Genomic DNA, 21,817 nt, shown 5'->3' with positions numbered 1-21,817 from the left:
GAGTATTCCACTTGTATAAATAGTTGATGCTTGAAGCTGCTTGAAACATTTTGGTAAAGCAACAAATAATAAGTGCTGCATGATAGCAACCGTTGGTCCTCTTAGGAGTTCTAACTAAAAGTTCGGGGGCAAAAGGCTGAATTGGTAAATGCGCTAAAATAATCCTTTATTTGTTGGATGGAAGCCTTTTTCAAAATTTATCTGTTTGCTCGAATAATTAATAGTCTCTATCTATCTGAATCACAGTCCTTACATAAAAATGATAAAAGAATTATTATTGTAATGTTACATCTGTGATTGTGGAAAATGCAGGCTTCGTGTTAGATTATAATAATGTAATGGGCTTTACAATTGTGAAGAGTTACATACTTCTGCATATTCTGAAGTTTTCACTTTTAAAACTAGGCTCATCTATGCAGAATTATTCTGCAAAAAAATAATTGTTTTGCAGACCGTACAAAGTCCAGCTGCTCATGCTACAGCCAGAATTCAGTTTGCTAATCAAAATTCAAATGGAAAAACAATGACATTAAAGCACTTACATCAGGCTTACTAAGGGAATAGTTGGCTCATCACATCGCATCAACAGCTGAGAAAAGTATTATCGTGAAACAGTCTCAGAATGAAATAGAAAAAGTGGTTGTTTTTACTTGGTTCATGTAATCCAGCTGCTGAGTGATGTATTGTCGGATGTACGGGTTTGATGGCTTAAGGGCGGCTGATTCACTTTTATGTGCTGCTTATCTCGGCAGACTTGGCAGAATTTGTTTTCTTGGGCCTGTTCCTGACGGAGATGACCCTTAAGATGTATGGTCTGGGACCCCGGAACTATTTTCATTCCTCCTTCAACTGCTTTGACTTTGGGGTGAGAATTACAGAAGCAGACCTCATCTGGGCTTGTTTACCGCTGATGTTTATCAACCTAATTTAAAGACAATACCTAGAGAACCTGGGAACAGCTAATGTGTCAGAAGACAGTTAAGCGAAATCTGAATTTTGTGGATCTTAGGTTGAAAATGAAACTGCTTTAAAAGGTGTACCTGGTCGTTTGCTACCCAGGTGATTGTGGGCAGTATTTTCGAGGTGGTGTGGGCAGCTATCAAGCCAGGTGCCTCTTTCGGCATCAGTGTGCTGAGGGCTCTTCGACTGCTCAGGATATTCAAAGTGACAAAGTAAGTGTTCCCCATTAATCGTCCACTTAAACTGGAGTGTTCGTCAGGTGCTGTCCTTATGCTGGATCGGTGGTATCCCGGAAACACATGACTCTGTCTGTTATTTCAGTTTGTGGCTTGAAACACACCAATGACTGACACCAAGTCTTTTTGTGCAACCCTGTCTCATCCTACTGCCACTCTTCTCAGAGACCTTCTCTCTTCTTTCATTTCTCCAGAGATGTTTTCAACAGAAATCCTCCTGTCCTTTACCTGAGTACAAGCTTTGCTCTATGATGGCCTCTTTCTCTCACCCTTGTTTCACTGTAGGTACTGGAATTCCCTGCGGAACTTGGTAGTCTCTCTTCTTAACTCCATGAAGTCCATCATCAGCTTGCTCTTCCTGCTCTTCCTCTTCATCGTGGTGTTTGCCCTGCTTGGAATGCAGCTCTTTGGGGGGCAGTATGTATCCTCTCCCTGCCTTTCTGTTATTATTTTTTAAAAGTCTTCGTCAATATATTGTGGCAAAGCTATTGCTTTTCTTCAAAGTAGCATACAGTTTAACCTCTTTAAATAAATCTGTAGTGGAGCAGTTCAAGGTAAATGCCTTTCTCAAAGGTACAGCAGCACTGCCCCACCTAGAACATCAACGTTCAGGTTAGAAATGCACAAAAACCGGTAATAACTTACCTGTATATTAGCTTTGTTACAGCTTAAACATGTAGTTAAAGTGTTAGAACTGATTTACAACACATTCAAAGCACGCACACACACACACACACACACACACACATACATACACATTGTCTGAAGCCGCTTGAGCCAGAGCCTAATTTGGCAACACAGGGTGTAGGGCTGGAAGGGGAAGAAGACACTCAGGACAGGGCGCCAGTCCATCACAAGGCTCCCCAAGCAGGACTCGAACCCCAGACCCACCAGGGAGCAGGACCCGATCAAACCTGCTGCGCCACTGCGCCACTGCACCACTGTGCACCCCCTTACACATTCAAAGCACTGTACCATTTTAATTCTATGGACTGTAGAAAAGGGTAGCTCTCCAGCTTCTGCCACTGTATCTGACTTCAGCCAGTAGTAGCAAATCCTATAATTCTGATGAAAAATTAGAAGAAAGTAGGAAACTTTACACTGTATCACACTTCCTTACATTTGCAAAAAATTGAAACTTATTTGATCCAGCATATGAGAACCTAGAGATCTTCAGTACCTTTAACTGTGAAGAGGTTTAATTGTCCCTCCATAGATAAATTCAGTATGTCACATTGACTCTCAAGGTAATAGGGATTGATACAGAAGCTGGAAGGAATGACTTTCTAAATAGAAAAACTGCACCCTCCTCCCCCCCAAGGGTATTTATCTTTGCTTTGAAGACCTATCTTACTCCATTTCATTGTCTGTAGGTTATACTAGGATTTCCACAGAGGCAGTTTCTGTTTAGTTTTTTCGAAACTCTGGTCCAGAAGGAGTTTGGGGCCAGACAAACAGAATTGTCTTTTGTTGAAGAAGGATTGGTTCATAGCAACTGTGAGTCATTTTATTTTTTTTCTAAGGAAGGAGCTACTTTTGAGCTGCTCATGTGATCAGTCCCTGTTGGTTCACCATGTGTTGCACCGTGCCACAGGTTGCATTTGTCACTTCGTTCAGTGTAGTGTTTGTATAAATATTTAAAGGGACTCCAGGGATTGATTGAGAGTACTTTAAAAGGTTTGACTTTTCCTTTCTCTCTCTTTGTGGCTGAATACCATATATATTGTTCCCAGGTTTGTGGGGAAAAAAAAAAAAAAGACAGCAACAAAAATTATCCAGTAAGTCAGTGGAATAAGACCTTTTTTTGAGAATAGCAGAAATGTATTATATATTACAAAAAAGGTTAATCATTTGAATTGCATATTGCAGTTGTGTTAGCATTAATCAAGATGCTTCTGAAAAAAGATATGTGTGTACACACACACTCACGCTTACTACTGTTCAAAGTTTGGAATCAGCCAGAAATTTTAATGTTTTTCATAGAAGTTTTTGCTTTAATTTACTAAGGTAACATTTGATTGCTCAGAGACAGGGCAGCCGATATCGTGGTGGTTAGAGCTGCGGCCTTTGGATCCAAAGGTCCCAGGTTTGATCCCCCCTCTGGCTGTAGTACCCTTGAGCAAGGTACACACACATTTTCTGAACCGCTTGTCCCATACGGGGTCGCGGGGAACCGGAGCCTACCCGGCAACTCAGGGCGTATTGAGCAAGGTACTTACTTTGAATTGCTCCCTTAAAATTACCCAGTTGTATAAATGGGTAAGTAATTGTAACCTTAACACTGTAAATCACTTTGGAAAGGCATCAGCTAAATGAATAAATGTAAATGATTGTCAATAGATTAACAATTAAACATTTTTATTTCATATAACTGTTCTATTCATCAAACTTTACATTCATCAAACAATTCTCCATTGTGCCAGCCAGGACATCAAAGACTCTGGCTTTCTATTTTTTCAACAAATAAATTTTGAATAGCTTAGAATTATGTTCTGGATTGTTTTCCTGCTACGTGATGAAAAGTGCTGACCACAGGGGATGGCATAACGTTGTAAAATAGTGGTAACCTTTCTGGTTCATTATTCTTTGCACTCTGCTTAAATCTCCCGCCTTACCAGCACCAAATCAGCTCCATAACATAACACTTCCTCTGCCATGCTTGACAAAATGCATCAAGCACTCCTCCAACATCCTTCAACTGCTTTGACTTTGTTGTGACACTCACAGAAGCAGATCTCATCTAAATAAATAAATAAAAAATATCTCTTTTTTTACAAATGTGTTTTGCAATACAGCCTCTGTGACTGCCTTTATACTGTATAAGCACTTCTTGTCACTGGGTTTTGTTTGTACCCCAATGAAACCCCAAAATGAGAATTACTAGCTTTTTAGCTGATACAATGCAGAAAATACAATCTGAAACACTTTTAAATGCACCTGCAGTAAATACTTTTTGTATTTAGCTCTTGAAGTGAGAAACTGAACAGTATAAAACTATAACCTTAGGCTACAGACTGGGCGTTGACAGTGTAGATGACTCTTCGGCCATTTCTTAGATTGCTAAGTCACCGGAAATCAGAATAGCGGTAAAATTTTTTTCAGTGAGGCTAGGTTCACCAATGAAGACTTTTAAAGACAGCACAAATGTTTAAGTAATGAATGAAAATACCGACGCAATGGGTCAGTGTTACATGCTTGTATAGTGAGTGGGATCGTGCTACCAGTCATGCAGATATATTCCTTCAGCAAAGGCAGAGAGCAGAAAGTGGGTTTTTGGCCATGTCTGTATGACAGATAGGTGTTATTACTGATGGCTTCCAAGGCTGGGAAAGGGTTATATCTGTCTGATGAGCTACAGGACCAATTTATTTCCATTTTCTAAGCTCCGAATTCTGCTGCTGAGATGGATCTCTGGAGGCCCTGAAAGAAGGCTGGACCACGAAGACCCCAGTTCTGTCAGTGTTGTGTTTATCAGCTAGAAAGACATCATGATGTGTCTAATGGCTGAAGGAAAGAAAAAAAGGAAGCGTGCTTTTGGTACATTTGCTGTTGCATATTCTGGTTCTCATTCCTTTCAATGACAGTGTCAGAGTAACCTAAGGACTTATTTTGTAGCTGTTTCCGTGTTTATGTGAATACTTGGAGGACGGCTCTGAACCCTGGAGATGACCTATAATGAAATATATTTGCTGGGCATTAAAACATTTCATTTCCCTCATGGAAGGCATTCAGACTAGATGTGAGCTTGTACAAATGCTGTGAAAATTATACGCTTCCAGCTGTTGGGAGCATGGTATGGAGATAACAAGATGTCTTTCTCTCTCTTTCCTCCCCAAGGTTTAACTTTGATGAAGAGACACCTACAACAAACTTTGACACATTCCCTGCAGCCATTCTTACAGTCTTTCAGGTAAAAATGCTAATTTGGGGAAAAAAATTATAAAATTGACAGTGCAACACACACTTGGTTTGGTTTGCCAAATGCTTAATAAAAGCAAACGTGTTATGTTAAGGCCCAGCAGCAGAGCAGAGCAGAATGTGTGCCTTTATGTCCCTTGTACAAACTGTACTTGTCTGTTAAATGTTTAAATGTTCTGGGCCATGTGCCATTTTCAGATTCTGACAGGAGAAGACTGGAATGCAGTGATGTATCATGGTATTGAGTCTCAGGGAGGAGTTCATCGTGGAATGTTTTCCTCTATCTATTTCATTGTTCTCACTCTCTTTGGAAACTGTATCCTATTTTTTCCACTCATCTGTAACAGCAGCCAGCAAATGAAGCATTGCCACTGACTAGATTTATGGCTTGGAGCTCATATAATTTACATTAGGTGGCAGTGAACTTGGCAAGTGTTTACTGTGCGGTTTTTTTCAATTGTTTTTGCTTTTGGGAAGCTGGTTATTTTTTTCTGAGTCTATCCCTGACCAGATACCCTACTCAATGTCTTCTTGGCCATTGCTGTCGACAACCTTGCAAATGCACAAGAACTCACAAAGGTAGGATAATCGATGACTGTGATGTTCCCAACTTTTAAAAGTGAACTTAACCTTTTGAAAAGCATTTATTCTGCCCTCTCTTCATTTGCCGTTCATTCTTTTTCATTTCTTGAGCATCAGTAGAGATACACAGGAAAAAAAAAAAAAGCACTGAAGGCTGTCTGACACTGTTTGGTTTATCCAAGATCTTCTTGATCATTTTATATGGAACATTGTTTCTTACAAAAATCTGCAGAAGTCAGGGGCAATCTTAACCAGATGCAGACTCCCTACATCTAATACTTTGCCCTGTGAATAATTATTACAGTGCCCTTTCTTGCTTTCCTTTTAACTAGGATGAAGAAGAGCAGGAGGAAGCAATCAATAAAAAGCTTGCCCTCCAAAAGGCCAAGGAGGTAAAGGAGGTCAGCCCCATGTCGGCAGCTAACATTTCCATTGCAGCGTAAGTCCTGCGGCTTTTGGCCCTGCAGTCTTTCTGCCCTGCCCACAGCCCCCCGAAATGCAACCCCGAAATAATCGATTCTCCGTCTGTCACCTATAACTACATTGCACATTATTTTGCATCTTCATTCCTCTCTGAGAGAGAGGATCTGTCTCTATTCACGTTTATATTGTGTAGCTGTGTTTAAATGTGTGTGTATTTTGTGCCTACTTTTACCCACTTGTTGGCATTGCAGCTATTGATGTGTGTTGTGCCGTTCCACCTCACAGTCCCCACCAAATGTCTCCTGGAAGGAGGTCTCAGTTGGAGCATGTGTACTCAATGGGTTTCTTACAGAGCGTTGACAGGAGAGTGATAAAATGAGCAGCAGCGCAGGGGCAGCAGACTCACTTGTTCAGTGTCCAGTGTGTTTCCGCTGCAGCTTGGTGTACATGTGATGACAGCAGCGATTGCCTCCGGGTACTAAACAGTGGTGTACAACCCAGGGGGATGCTTGCTACCTGGGAGATAGGAAGAGAATATGAGGGCAGCAAGGACATTTACTGGCTCTGGTGTACACACCATCTGAGTCTTGGTCTAATGCTGATGCCTATGTTACAAATAGATTACAGAGGAAATACACTACAATAGGATTTCTTCCTTCATGTTTCTATTGTGTATTTTAATCTTGAGAGAAATTCAGGCAATTTATATATATTTACATATTTTTTTAAAATCAGAGTAGACATTTTTTTTAAAATATGCATTTATAAATACGAATCTCTGTGTCTGTTTGCCCAGTTTTAGTGTGTTTTAATCAGTCATTTTTGAAAGTAAATTTAATACATTTAAAATCCTAGAAGGACATTAGAAGTCCTTGTCACAGTCCCTCAATAGCAGAGTATCGAACCGACCATTTGGTAGGTTGACTCTAACAGAAGAAGATATTAGGCAATAGCTGGTAGTGTAGGGATTAAAGCTGCTTCATTGGGCCCGAAGGTCACAGGTTCAAATCCCACCTTTGACTGTAGTAACCCTGGACAAGATTCTTACCTTAAATAAGTCCAGTAAAATTTCCCAGTTGTATAAGTACTGTAGGTAAGTAACTGTAAGTAGCTTCACGTTGTAAGTTGCTTTCGAATAAAGTGTCGCTAAATGAATAAATGTAAAAGTAGCATATAAACTCCCATTTACATCACACATCTGTTACCATAACAGTACGTTGTAGAGGTTCCTTTCTCTCCAGTGGTAGCACTGGTTACTCAAAGTACCTGAGCTGGAATTCGGAAATAGGTTTGAATGTGGCTCTTCTTCTAGGAACTTTGTGTGTTCTTCCCACATGTTGAGTTCAAACACATTAAAGGAAGAAAACAGTGGTACCCTCCCTTTTGATAAAACCATCTGAGGGCTCACCATGAGTCAAATTTGACTCAACAGTGCTTAATCCACCTCTACCCTACATCTATGATCTGTCAGAATACTGGAAAGTACCAGAAAGGCCTAAGGATAGACCAGGAGTTTAACTTCTAATGTTATGTAGATTGACATAGTTTTACCATTTACCACATTTAATTTACTCTGTTTCAGTAATTTAGACAAAATTTGCTGTTCCAGCAGCACGGCTACTTCTGCAAATGCTGGCTAACACGAGTTAAAAACTTTTTAATATCCGTTTCATTTTAAGCATTTTCATTTTTACATGTTTTAAATATTTTCCTGTTTATTTTTTTTTGAAGGTCTTTATGTCTGTCGTTACGCTGTTCTGCATTGTTTTTGTTTATATTTTACATCTGAACTTGTGAAACGCAGAAGAGTCCATAAAATGGGCTCGCAGTGGGGAGGGCCAGATGGACGTTTGGCTGCCTCCCTGACGTGGATTGACATGGATGTCCTTCAATCTTACTCTTTTCTCTCACCTTTTGTTTCTGCATGTACAGTTTTGTAAAGCAAAATCGAGGTGCAACCTCACACAGCTCATCTGTCTCCAGCGTTAACTCACCGTGAGTTTTTGCTCTCGTTACAATAATCTAAACTCCCATCAACCTTCTTTTCTTGACACCTCCCCTAAAGTTCTCTTGTCACGCCTCATACCATCATAGTGAAACATGCACTTTCCAAACATACAACCTCTGATTGAGGTGTGACTGTTGCAAGCTGTATTTCATCTGCCCATAATGACACGTGTTTATTTATGTGGCTGTATCTGTATCCAAGTACATTTGACATCTTTGTCTCCACGTCAGTCATGTGTTTGTGGACAGTGTTATGGCTACACTTATAGATACACTCCCTCCAGGCGCATGTGTAGTTGCTCAGACTTGATTTATTCCTAGCCCCGTCCCCTCCCTAACAGTAGACCCCATGCCAAAGCCCTAGCTTTCTTCATCTCAGATTGCCAGTGCATGTCTGAGAGCAGCCTGCCCCTTTCCTGGAGCAATACCTCATAGCAGAGCAGACAGACAACTTGCCAATACTGTTGGCGGCAATCCTGCGCCCCTAAGGACTGGCATATGCTGAAGAAGGATTAGACATGGCTGTCCCACTCCTAATAGCCAATGCCATGAGAATCTGTCGCTCCTCAGTGAGTCAGCAGTTCTGTTTGCGGTGTCTGATGATGGCCACTGCGTGCTGTTAAATCGGCCTGTTATTTGGCGTCTTCTGGGTTATCAAGAAGGTACCTTTTAAAGCACTGGCGGCCAAATGTCATACTTTAATGCTCCAAGGGGTATGTAAGCTTCTCTTCAAGCCATCATCAAGGAAGCAATTCCACTTCCTGAAGAATCTAAACATGTGACGATTTTTTTTGCCCAAGATGCAAGTCTTACAAGGTAAAACTGTGCCTTTTAGATTTTAAAACACATGGTTGCCTCATAATTGAACCAAAGTTTTAAAAATGCCCTGTTGTAGTGAACTGAGGTGGAGGATGGAGTGAAGTGGCATAACCCTGTCTTCGAGACAAGTGCTGGTTAGCACTGCCTTTGACGATCCCACTGACGCCTAAATTGTCTCATGAGGGTATGGACGACGGATGGAGGCAGCAGTGGAGAATTGAAGTAGTTGGACCAAAAAGGTTTATTTTTCTTTACTTAAAAGATGTTCTTCAAAACACATTAACCCCAGCCAAATACAAAAACAAACATTAAGTTACAAAAGAACAGAAGGCTTATGAGCAATGGGCTTAACCCCTTGCACCAACAGCAATACACAACTTTCCTATATATTATGTGAATGCCTGTCTACCTGAGTCTCCTTAAGCTTGCATCAGTTGGCAACCACCCACTAGTGACCTAATACAAGCTTATATAGCAATAACTCTGCCCTTCTGGCTACACCATAACAGCCTCAACAACTATTCCAAAGTACATTTCCCCAAAAATTACATCCAACATAAATACGAACACATACAAGTCATACAAAACATTTCTCTACTATAAATATCCCTATGTTACAACTTCTAAAAACATTTATCCCATTGCACAGTAGAACACGCCTATGAAGTTGGTTGTGCCCAAGGACTCCCACCTAGAAATACCTCAAATGGTTCACTCCATCCAGTTTGCAATACAAGGTACCAAACACCACAGAATGCCCAATAGCTGAATGGTAAGCAAAAGAATTACAGAAATGATTTTTGAAAACAATAAATGTATTTACTTTTAACAACCAATTGCATGCACTTGTCATACTTTTATAAAAGAAATGTTAATAGCTGATGACAAACAAACAGATACCGGTAGGCCTTTCCCGGCACCCAGTCTAGTTCAAACCGAAAATGTTAAGTGGAATACTGGACCAAAGCAAGCAGTGTAGCAGTACAACGTGAAATGCATGTGAACAGGCAACAAGAGCAACAAGGTTCAGCACTTTATTGATGGTATTTTGCCGGACCGATTCTTTGCTACCAACATGCCTGTCACAGCTCAATATGTGACACGTCTCATGAGCCAGTCATGAATCATGATCCAGGTACCCTAAATAAGACCTTTGAAAAGCAGACCTTTTCTGTTTGACAGATTTCTTTTTTTTTTTTTTTGTTATGAATTAATTGCATTTAACATGTTTACAGTTCTGGACATTTGAATAAGAAGCCATAGAGGGTCATGCCACCCTCAGTTTACCAGGATCCACAGTGAACCTGTCCCTCATTAAATGCAATTACCCTTTATATATTTGAACAGGATCCGTACAGGTTTCAAATGTCTCCCAGTGTAGCTAACAATACACCTGCTCTGAATGCGCAATGCAAGATAGGTTCTTCTTCGTGTTGTATTGGCTGTGACTGGGTTCTGTTTTATTTGCCGTCCAGCTGCAGTGAAAAGTGTTCAGGAAAGGACAAGGAGTAGAAAGTGCAGAGGTTCTGAGAGAGATTGATGGGACCTTTTAAAGTGGAAACATGGGGAGTCTGTATATTCATATAAGATTAAACCATTTAATAAATCAGTGAATAAAAATGGGAAATTTCCCGAAACAAAACTGTTCCAGCACCACATGCTGTCATCGCTTCTGTGCCCTGCATCCCATGAGGTCAGTGTGCGTTGAGAACAGATTCATGATGAGCCTGCTGTACATGTGACCCATCGTCTGAGAAGCCCCAGTTCTTGTGTTTTTCATAAATATTCTTACTCTGTTCCATTGCTTCCATTCTGTTCTTTCCTTTTCTCATTCTTATTCAGATTTTTCCATAGACAGCAAGCTTGAATCTGTGCTTGATCCCGACATTTCTGTCAGTTTTCTTACTTGTTTGATTTGATCTGAATCATACAATGTGATGAGGACAGTAATTTCAGTGTGTGAGTGTCAGCCTAGAATCATGCTTGTGGCAGCAAGCATCATTTCGATTTTGCATTGTGCTATTTTGCAGTGACTCCAGATCCAATCCCCAACCTCTTCAGCTGCCTTGCAGTTACACAATATGTTTTCATTCTTTATAGTCACATAAAGAACTTGTTTACATCCGCTCCCAATATTTAAAATGAGCCCATGAAATCTTTTCATGAGCTAAAGCTGTTTACCCACAGGCAGTTTCAGCATTTGACTTGCAACATGAGCATTTTACTCTTCCTGTGTGAATAAAAGGTAAGCAGGGGAACATGTGTATTTAAATAAGGCCTGCAGTTTTCACCAGTGGATGTAAATGCACAGAATCCAAGGCTGCTGTCTGACCTTTGAGTTGCAAATGGTTTACAGTAATAGAGGTTATAGCTACAGTTGGCTGAGTTGCCCCCAACCTCTCTTTTAGAGTGACTGGATCAAAGGTCGTTTGAGGTTTTTGTTTTAAATTCAGCAACGGATCAGTTCCTTTCAGCTGGGGTATGATAACTGATGTCAAGTCTTTGCAGTGCATTGCCAACATCTGGTTGTATGTTCAGAGTCAGACTCTTACTTTTCAGTTTTCTGTTGCAGTGATTTCTGTGTATTTGTCTTGTTCTGTGCTTCTCCCCTTTTTTCTTTGTCAGTCTGTCTGCTGTTCCCTCTCTCCTCGTCTCTTTGGCCATGTTGTACTGACGTGCTTCTGTCCCTTATTAAACTTGTCTGTCTCCGTGTGTTTCTTTGCACTCCGCTGTATTGTCCCCATGTATTTTAGGAGTTTTGTCTGCTCCCCGGCTCGCCACTTCTTGAGCTACAGGTACCATTGGGGTGTGCTGGTTTTAGCTTAGTCATCATGATCTTAATGTTCATGTGTGCTGATATACCTCCATATATACATACATGCATACATATGGTTTAAAAAAAAAAAAAATACTTACTGACACCTTAGTTTCTTAAAATTTATTTCAATCACATTAGCTTCTTGAAGCAGGATAAGCAGAAACATTTTCTGCCCTATCCTGTTATGCTCAAGCCTTGCTCTCAGTTGTCTTTTTGCTGTATTTTCTGGTTGTGTGAAGTGCTTTGATGTTCATGTACTGTGGATCAACAAGGTGATAACAGATCGTGATCTTGGCCAGGAAGTGCCATCCATAAGTGTCATCAGGGCATGTCCAGGAGCTTGAAAGCTTATGATTTTCCTGTATTACATTTTATTGGCAGATTTTGGCAGAGGATTCTATATGAAAGGATGTTTTAGACAAAATATTTCTTTTAATGCTGAAAAGTTTGGACCATGAAGTTCTGGGAGGGCCTGCTCTGTCAGTCATTCATCAGCACAACTGTGCCAAAGAGCAGTACCGTAGTGATGAGGCAACTCAAAAAATTGCGCAGAAAGTAACAGTGACGTTAGCAACCCCAGCTTACAGAACCGCCAAGCTTTTCCTTCCACCTTTCACTTTGCCTATCTCATTTCTGCCAGCGGTGGTCCGTAGCTGTCCGACCATGACTCAGCCCTGAAAAAAGAGCAGGCATTTAAAGATTTGACGAAGTGCCCTTAATGACCCTAAGCATGCTAGGTCAACAGTTGCCTTATGCTCACTGTAGTTTTGCTTTTCTCTAATGCTGAAAATATTCGTTTCAATAAGGAACCATATTGTATACCAGGAACAGATTAAAACATTCTGCAAGTATAAATTAATTCTTACTTTTTTTGTTGAACTCATTCATTACTTCAGTGTAAGATTAATTTTTGCTCTATGCAGAAGGGGTGCGTAACCAAGGAAAACATCCAAAAGCAAGTGACAAATTGTGCCATTCATGAGGTCTTGTTCTTCTCTCAGTTTAATAGCTTATTAAAACACCAACAGACTGGAAGTTGTTGCTGTTAGGTTCTAGAATCCCCTATCATGTCCCGTGTTTCTTTAAATCCAGCCTGTGTCAAGCCAGGGAATTTTTTATGAAAATAATGCAGCTGTACAAGCCATAGTGGAAAAAGATCAATTTAGTTATTGGTAATTGTGTATGGTGTGAAGTCTTGGAAAAGCTAGATTCACAGAACAGGAAGGTACCGTGGTGATGAAGCTGGAAAAAATTACTGTAATCTGCCTGTTGATGACGGAGAGACACTTAGTCAGGGATGGGATGAAGTGCTTCGGGGATCCGCTTGAGGGTCCTGGTCAGAGTCGAATCCTTTGAAGAACTGTAGACTAGGTCTGAGCTGGACATCGTGCTGAATTGACATTTTTCAGGATGCATGGAGCCGTCACCAGTGTTGATCATAGAATAAAAGGAGCATGAGACAGCATGATAGGCTGCAGATTTACCATAGTAAACTTTTGTATGGGCCATCCATAGAGACCTTCTTTTCATAGTATTAGCAAAAACTGCAGCTGTGTGCTGTCTTTTATTGCAGTTCATCATAGAAATGGGCAGCAGACATTTGCACTTACCTTTTAAAAGTATTTAAAGTATTTAAGGCAAGATTAATTTTTCTTTACTCTAACAATTTCCTCAGCCACTTGCAGTTGCAGAAATTGTCACACAACAAAGAACCAAAGTAATAACTCATTAATAAGCATTTCTGGTAAAGCTAAGGGCAAATGTGTTTTTGCTGAGCTGCTCGGTATAATAGCGATAACAAATTTTTAGCCGTGAAACGCTACACACTGTACAATTAACATTAATTTTAATCAGAGTGAAAGAAAAAATGTCTTACTGACTAAAAGAAATTTTAGTCGTATTTGATCCTATTTCAGTCACTTAATCGTATTTGGCAACTGACTAAAAGGAACCTATAGCTACACTTATACATATATAGACACCTAAGCATACATACATAGGAACCTCTAGTTATATTTATGCATATAGACTTATGCAGTCACATATATACTATGAAGTGTAAAGAAGTTATGGCAAAAGGTGGTCCTGCTATGGATGAAGGTGTGTGAGTTATGTACCACAATGAGTGAAACTGATACCCCTAAGGTTGCCATGTCCATTTTGTGACCCGTCCTGTCCCCTTCCCGGCCCCTCCCCTCCACCCAGCAAGGAGCAGCAGAAGTCCCTGAAGATGATGTCGGTGTGGGAGCAGCGAACATCGCAGCTGCGCAGACACAACATGCGTGCCAGCTGTGAGGCCCTGTACAGTGAGTTGGACCCGGAGGAGCGCCTTCGAATGTCCTCTGCCCTCCACATTCGACATGACATGAAAACCCATCTAGATCGCCCCCTGGTGGTGGAGCCCTGCAGCAAGCCTGTTGAGCGAGAGGGGGTTACTCCTGAGGAGGGCGGGCCCCCCACAGAGGCTGTGCCACACCCGCGTAAGCACCATCGCCACAGACAAACGGATGACACCAACGGGAATGGCGACACGGGCAACGGCAAAGAGGGGAGACACCACATCCATCACAGCCGCAGCAAGGAACACGACAGTTCGCGGGGCAAGGAGGGCAAGAGTGAGCGTAGCCGCAGCCGGGAGGGGGGCAGGAGGCACCACCACCAGACATCTGTGGATGAGGGAGGCGGAACAGGAGAGAAAGAACACCGCCGGCACCACGGGCACCGGCACACCCGTGAGGGCAATGGCACGGTCAGCAATGGAGGGAAGGGCGAGCGCCGGGCACGGCACAAGGATGGATCGCGCTCCACCAATCGGGAGGGCGACAAGGGGCCGGGGTGCAGCAAGGGTGACAACGGAGCTAACGGGGAGCGGAGGCGGCACAGGCCTCGCGGCCCCAGGACCCAATCCGCAGTGGAGGGAGAGGAACACAGGGAGAACGTGGAAAGAGAGGACAGCAGGGTCTTTGGCCAGAGGTGAGACCATCCTCTCCTCACACTACTACTAATGACCATGTGTTTTGCAAGACAGCAAGTGGTGTAGTGGTTAGAGCCACTGCATTCGTACTCAGTTCCAGGTTAAAAAACCCACTTCAAGTTCTAGTTCCCTATTGCAATGTCTTTACCCTAAATTGCTCCGGTAAAAATTACCCAGTTGAATAAATGAATAAATCATCCTAAGTTGCATCTGAGAAAATCATCAGCTAAATGAATAAATGCAATACTGGTATCTGCTGACATGAAAAGTATTTCAAAGTGTGCCATGGTCAAGTGATCTTCACAGAACATGAAATATTCATGTCTTTTGTGTAGTGGGTTGAGGTAAACATTTTCCTAAGGAGCTAAATGGTGGAAATTAGGAAAAGTTGCATGAATACTTATGCTGTGTCGTCATGTTAATTTTTTTTTCCTTTTAATCATTTCACCAACCCACTTGGCTCCAATATAATGATGTTTTTGACAGGGACAGACAAGCAGACGTGGAAGGAGACTCACTGGCCATCACCCCTCAGCAGCAGATCCCTGCTGGTCAAAGATGGGTGGGCGACAAGGTGGAGGATGCAGATAATCAGAAGAACATCAAGAGGACGGGTCAGATGGGCATCAACACAAACCCAGTTCACATCCCTGTCACCATTACATCCCCGCCTGGAGAAACCACTGTCTTATCGAGTTAGTGACATGAATGGGGATGGATGATTTTGCTTGCTAACAACGTTTTATTTTTCATTTTTAACACATGAAGTGAAATGTGTGCTTTTTCCTGATACGATTTTAGTGGTAAGAACATTTGACAGATGTAGGGTGATTCGCACTTAAGTGTTGTACTGCATATACAGTTAAATGGGTTTATAGGTCCCACATATTTTTGTAAAAAATGCATTTTGCTCTATTTCTACTGAAAGCCCCAAAAGTTAAACTATAGCTGTAGCTTGGTGAAAAGCTCGACCGCTTCAGACCCAAGTGTGTTCGTCTAAGATGTGGTTCATCTGTGGTATCATCTGTTCAGTGAACAACGTTGATTGTGAGACCCTTCCAATGAACGAGGAGAAGAAGAGCTTGGAGGATCAGACCAAGAACGGACCCAAACAGATTCTGCCCTACAGCTCCATGTTTGTCTTCAGCCAGACCAACCCGTGAGTGTTCTGGGTGGGTGGGCCGATGATGATGTGGCTGAACTTCTGAAGACTACCGATGAATGATCTAAATTGAAAATGCAACATAAATGTCATGATTAACAGCGTTTTTATATATACTGTATATATTTTGAACCCGCAGCTATTGAAAAGAAAAGAGAGCTTTTCATTATTTTTAACATGTAAACCTCTGGGACTATAACTTAAAAATACTGTAAATGCACGTAACTAGATGGTGAAGTCATGTACATATTGTAAATTAAATGGTATGGAAAATGACTCCATGTGTATCGTCTCCATATACATAAGTGATTTGTCTTCATTTTGCCATGCTTAGGTTTCTCCTGATTTGAGTCTCTGTCTCAGGGTGCCATCAGTCTGGGTTTCAGTTTGGAGAGGTTGGCTTTTTGGTCTTGGTCTTGGTGGCGGAAGTTCTGTTCTTCTGTCTTTTCTGCTTTGCCCTGGTGTCGGCCTTCAGGGTTCGCCGCCTTTGCCATTACATAGTGAGTCTGCGCTACTTTGAGATGTGCATCTTAGTGGTGATTGCCATGAGCAGCATAGCGCTGGCAGCCGAAGACCCCGTACATGCCAATGCCACACGAAACAATGTGAGTTCTGGACCATCCAAAGTGCTCTTACACATTCTGAACGACTAATCCGTACTAATTTGTGCCATTTCAATAGAACGCAGGAAAGCAAATTTATTGGTGAAAATTACCGTATTTATAATCTTTCAAAGTCGGAAAACGGTTAATATTTCTAACTTTGGTTAGTTGTTTTATAAAAACATTTAGTTATAAATTCTAACAATCAGTATGTATTTGAGAACCTTAAAAAACAGTGTGAGTGTCCAGTGTGTCGTCCTGCATTTTGTAACAGAATATATGTAAATAATGTACATTTTCTTCAGGTGCTGAAGTACCTTGATTATGTCTTCACTGGGGTTTTCACATTTGAAATGGTGATCAAGGTAAGAAAAACTTTTTGGTGATCTGATCCTGTTGCATGTGATTACTTCTTTTATTTATTTCAAACCCTCTCCCCAATATCACAATCTGACATAAAGTGTTTTCTGAAAACTCACTTGTGGTTTGAATAAAAAAAAAAACATCCTGAAATCAATCACAGCAGACCTCAAATAATCTTTTACTATGTGTCCTAGTTTATCTAAGTCTGGTAAATTACTCATATATTGTCTAAGTGTAGTGTAATCTCAGGTCAAAAATTATGCATCCAAATGGACCCCTAGAGAGTGCTTGCGCCCGTGCAAGTGTGCCACGCTGTGGATCAAATCTGACTCCAAAGGACATAAAAAAATGGCCATCTAACAAGGCAGAGAACACAGTTATATTGCAGGATGTCCTCCTTTCACCTGTCTGGGTCTGGGGGGCAGCCCCATTACCAAACAGAGTAGAGTAGGGACATGAGCCCTGCAGCACTTGACACGGGACTGAGTACCAGTGCAAGTCCTCATTCTGTCTTTTTCTGCTCTACACTTCTCCGAGATGGTGGATTTAGGCTTGTTGCTTCACCCTGGTGCCTACTTCCGTGATCTGTGGAACATCCTGGATTTCATTGTGGTCAGCGGAGCACTCGTAGCCTTTGCATTTTCGTAAGTACTGCATAAGTTTAATGCGTCTTTGCGGTTTTTCTTTCATAGATAAAAATGTCAACCCTATCAGAACGGAATTGCATTTTTTTTGTTATTATCTTCTTGGAAACACAGTTTTTATATAAATATATACAGTCTCGCCACAATGCGAAGTCATAGACCCCATACTTGCAAAGATGAAGCATGAAGTACCATGAATGAGCCTTTGAGTGCAGTGTTTGCATTTTGTCGACCTGCATATGGAGTGTGTTTTGTTTTAGTGGCAGTGTTCTCTAACCGGATAAAAAGTCAGGTATGAAGATCACGGCTGTATGCTGACGCTGCGCTATATCTAAATGCAGATTCAGGTCTTTTTATTATTTAATTTCATTTATCTTATTTTTCCTTTCATTTTCTCTCAGTAAGAAGTAACATACGAGCTATCAACGCCCCCTCCATGAAAATTATACAGACATGCATTGCTTAACGACAGGGATAGGGGATTTTGTCGTTGTGCGAACATCGTAGCGTGTACTTATACAAACCTAGATGGTATAGCCTCGATCACAGTGTACATATACAAAACTAGATGGTATAGCCTCAATCATAGAGTGTACTTATACAAACCTACATGGTATGGTCTCGATGCAGTCAAGAGACGCAGTAAATACAAGATTTATGACACTGCTGCTGGCGTAACACAGCAAAGGCCTACTGTTTTACAATAAACTTTTTTATAAGTAGAAAGAATACACACTAAAATAACAAAGTATTTTTCAAAAGAATTTTTCAGCTCCATTATAACCTTATGGGACCACCGTCGTACCATAATGTGTTCAGTCGTTAAGCAAAACTTCGTTAAGTGGCTCATGACTGTAATGGAGCTGAGTATACATACACGTACTGGTATTTACAGTTTTGTGTTTTTTCTAAAACTGTCAGCTAATTCTTGGAGACTGCTGTTTTTTGAAGAAGTTTTTCTCAGTGCTACAAAGTCCGTGCTCCTCATGGTTTATTAGAGGAAATGTTATTGTGTTTTTCATTGGTATTGTGTTGTAATCATTGTGTTGCTGTGCTTAGCGCAGCTGTTCATTTCACATCTATTGGGTGTTGAGAAGCATCCTATATTTTCATTAATGTGTAAATGTGTAATTGCAAGTTCAGAATTACAAAGCTCTAACGTGTGCATAGATGGAAATGAATAAATATGACTTTCTCTCCACAGTGAATGGGTTTACTCTAGTCACCAACACTAAATATTTCTTGGCGATACAGATAAATTGCTGTTGATCATAACTTGCTGTTTTGTGTAGCATTATGTAGTGCTGTGTGTCCTATTGCAGTCAGCACTGTCCAGCCATCTGTGTATCCTTCTGACTCCTTTCTCTCTATGCTCTGATTAAATGTTGCATCACAGTTGCAACAGGAGTGTGGGCTATGGGGATATGGGTGGGTGGTGGTGGTGGGGGTGGGGGGGTTCTTTGTTAATGACTGTAGCTCTTCCTCTGCTTCCTTGTGCCCGGGATTGCTTGCAGGAGCTTCATGGGGTAATGCCTTTGAACCATCTGTCCTTTTACCTGTCTCTGTGTCAACCAGCAGGGGGTCTATGGAGGCTTATAGACCCAGTGGTGCAGCATGCAGCAAGTCCAGCAAATTCGTTCTCGCTCGCTGTCTGTACGCTTCCATCATTACCCCCATCTCTCTACATCTGTCTCTACAGCCGATTACATCTTAGGTCCTCATGGATCTGGATTGCCAAAACAGATTGTGCCCCCTTGTAACTTTTTCCCATCGAAATCTTATTGAAAATTTATCTCATGGCAGTTGTAATCTTATTGCATCAAGGCAAACGGTCATTATCTCTCTTTATACTGATTTTAAACTGGCCCAACAGCAAAAGTAGAAAAATTTTGAATTTGCTTGTGGAAATCCCAGAGTCTGATATTTAAATGTCCTTTTTAGTGCAAAAACTGAAAGGCTTTTGGTTGATTTTGGTTGCATAAAAATACATTTTATTGACTATGACCAGTCAATTTCTCTTGCAAAAATTATGTCAAATATTTTAACACTTATTCAACCATGTTCATTTATAAAAGAGATGTTTATGCAGTGTATTGGGTTAGTTCAGGCCACAATGATATAATAGGCACTAGGTGAAGAACAAAGGGGCAACTGGGTTTACAACTGTGGAGGCTTTGCCTTTAGAAGTCATTCCATGAGTATTTTCCTGAACAGTTGTGGGTTCCATTCATCTTGCTCTGGTGCATGGCCTCAGTCCACAGGCCACCTGTATATGGCAAGGGGTGTTGACTGTGTAGCCTGCATGTTTCATACCTTCCATCTCCGACTCACTCATAGCTATGCGTCGCATGCAAGAAGGAGTAGGAGGCTGAAGCAGTAGGCATGCCCCTATATGCTTTAGATCTCTAATTTGAACTACCTTGCCACTGATCCATGGTTTTATTATGTGTTCCACTCTTTCATTTGTCTCTGTTGAGCTTTTATCTCTGGCATTTTAAACCAAAGCTCTGCAGATGGTTACTACAAGAAACACTGCTGAATTGTCTTGTCTACTGTAAAAAAAAAAAAAAAAGAAAAGAAAAAGTTGCCCTGTAAAATATTTTTCAAAACTAATTCAGAATCAAGTGCAGCCAATCTTCTTTGCATTTCCTTGCCATACTAGAAGCTTTTAAATTAAACATTTTTTTCCCGCTAATGCATCATAAAGTCATTAACATCATTTCCACCTGCTTAATCTTCACTAAATTAAGAAAATGTTTCAGAATTATTTTAACCGTTACACGAATGCTTCCATTATACAATACTGTGTGATTTGTTTATTTGTGTGTATTTGTTGTTTTCTTTGTCTGTGAAGCGGCCATAAATTCTTCTTCCTTTGTTTTTTGTTATTGATTTTCTTCATTAGATCGCAACAAGGTGTGACCAGGTGGGGACCTCCCCCACCCCTCAGACACAACCTTATCTGACTTTACGCCCTACCTGGTTAGGCCAGGATAACACTTCTCGGCCTTTTCTTCTGTACCTTGTGGAAGCCACAGCAATGTCACTCTGATAGCCTTCAACAGGTAGCCTTTGGGTGGCACATCTCATCCTCCACAACCACAGGGGTGGTTTCGAAAACGTTCTTGAACTCCACTCATAAGTTTTGCTGTATGACCAGAGTTCACTCTGCATGTATTTAACCTCAGAGGATATTCACTGCCTTCCAGAAGATGTCTAATCCTCACAGAAAATACAACCAAAAAAGGTAGATTTATTCAAATGAAGTCCCCCGGGGTCTATCTCTCGCATCTTTTATTGGTCTTGCTTCAGCTCTAGTTTCTTTATAACAAGTCAACCGTATCCAATTAAGAAGCTGATTTATGCTGCACTGGGTTATGATGGGATGGAAACCAGAAGTGTTCTGGCTCCCCAAGGACAAAAATGGAACGCTGATGCATGGTAGCATCATGTATACAGGAAATTACAAAACTTTTGATACATCGAAAAAGTGTCCATTATGCCTTTTACAGTTAAACTTTAGCCTTGCCAAACAGAATACAAAGCCATCATCTTTACGGTATGGGGAAATTATAATGACAGTTTGCATGCTGCTCCTGGGCAGTGCCGCTATATGGTCCTAAATCACTCCTAGTTTTCGTTTTGCACAAATGTGAAGAAAATTGAACCATCTTGTCTGCTCTGTTGGTTTCATGTACCAACACAAAATCTTGAAGACTACAGGTGACTGTTACATCCCATGTTACAACACCCTCCCTGAACTTTTTGAGGCCTTCTTTTGAAAGCTATCAGAATGTCTTGTGCTGATCATCTCTTCTCAACGTGTTCTACTGTTGTCTGATCTTTAACTGGAGGGCCCTTTCTACTATCAGTGCATGCTAGACTAATGTGCATCAGAGCATGACCTGCATGCTAGTGTCTTAGTCTAGAACCCGGAGAGGAAGGAAAAAGTCATGATACCATGGGAGTAGAATGAGTTTTTTTGGCTAGTTCTCCCTTAAAACCAAGGGAAGGGACTCATTTTCGGTAACTTCAGTTTAGATATAAAAACTGTGAAATGCACTGCCACTGCTCCAAATGCCAAAGTGCTTTGGAGTTAATCTAATAAAAGTCTTAAAATCAGTACTGTACAGCAAGCTTTCAGGGTCAAGAGGACTCTATATATGTAGACAGAAAAAGAGACCACACAGGACTAAACAGCTTGTAGCTGCTGTTAATTATTTGAAAACGTGTTTATCCCAAACAGTTTATTTACTCCTGCTGATAATGGGCAAAGAAAGATTTTATGGCCATTAAGTGCGTTAAAGAT

General features: G+C 41.1%; 1 protein-coding gene across 15 annotated transcripts in view; it reads left to right on the top strand.

The window, feature by feature from the left end:
* The window catches only part of cacna1ba (calcium channel, voltage-dependent, N type, alpha 1B subunit, a), a 126,369-nt gene that overhangs the window by 71,918 nt on the left and 32,634 nt on the right, over positions 1–21,817 (top strand). For 6 of the 15 annotated variants that reach the window (XM_029259355.1, XM_029259356.1, XM_029259361.1 and 3 more), the window contains exons 12-27: positions 753–865; positions 1,060–1,172; positions 1,482–1,613; positions 5,034–5,106; positions 5,313–5,430; positions 5,626–5,693; positions 6,029–6,135; positions 8,052–8,114; positions 13,969–14,736; positions 15,224–15,432; positions 15,770–15,896; positions 16,375–16,504; positions 16,807–16,866; positions 17,402–17,508; positions 19,023–19,034; positions 20,414–20,434. In XM_029259355.1, coding sequence (XP_029115188.1) covers positions 753–865; positions 1,060–1,172; positions 1,482–1,613; positions 5,034–5,106; positions 5,313–5,430; positions 5,626–5,693; positions 6,029–6,135; positions 8,052–8,114; positions 13,969–14,736; positions 15,224–15,432; positions 15,770–15,896; positions 16,375–16,504; positions 16,807–16,866; positions 17,402–17,508; positions 19,023–19,034; positions 20,414–20,434 — 2,221 coding nt within the window. The remainder of the gene's footprint in view (positions 1–752; positions 866–1,059; positions 1,173–1,481; positions 1,614–5,033; positions 5,107–5,312; positions 5,431–5,625; positions 5,694–6,028; positions 6,136–8,051; positions 8,115–13,968; positions 14,737–15,223; positions 15,433–15,769; positions 15,897–16,374; positions 16,505–16,806; positions 16,867–17,401; positions 17,509–19,022; positions 19,035–20,413; positions 20,435–21,817) is intronic. The other 9 variants (XM_029259367.1, XM_029259366.1, XM_029259362.1 and 6 more) reach the window with 3 other exon arrangements.

This window comes from Scleropages formosus, chromosome 17 (assembly GCF_900964775.1).
Source record: "Scleropages formosus chromosome 17, fSclFor1.1, whole genome shotgun sequence".
NCBI lineage: Eukaryota > Metazoa > Chordata > Actinopteri > Osteoglossiformes > Osteoglossidae > Scleropages > Scleropages formosus.
Note: the sequence above shows the minus strand (reverse complement) of the source record. Positions and strands in the feature narration are given on the sequence as shown.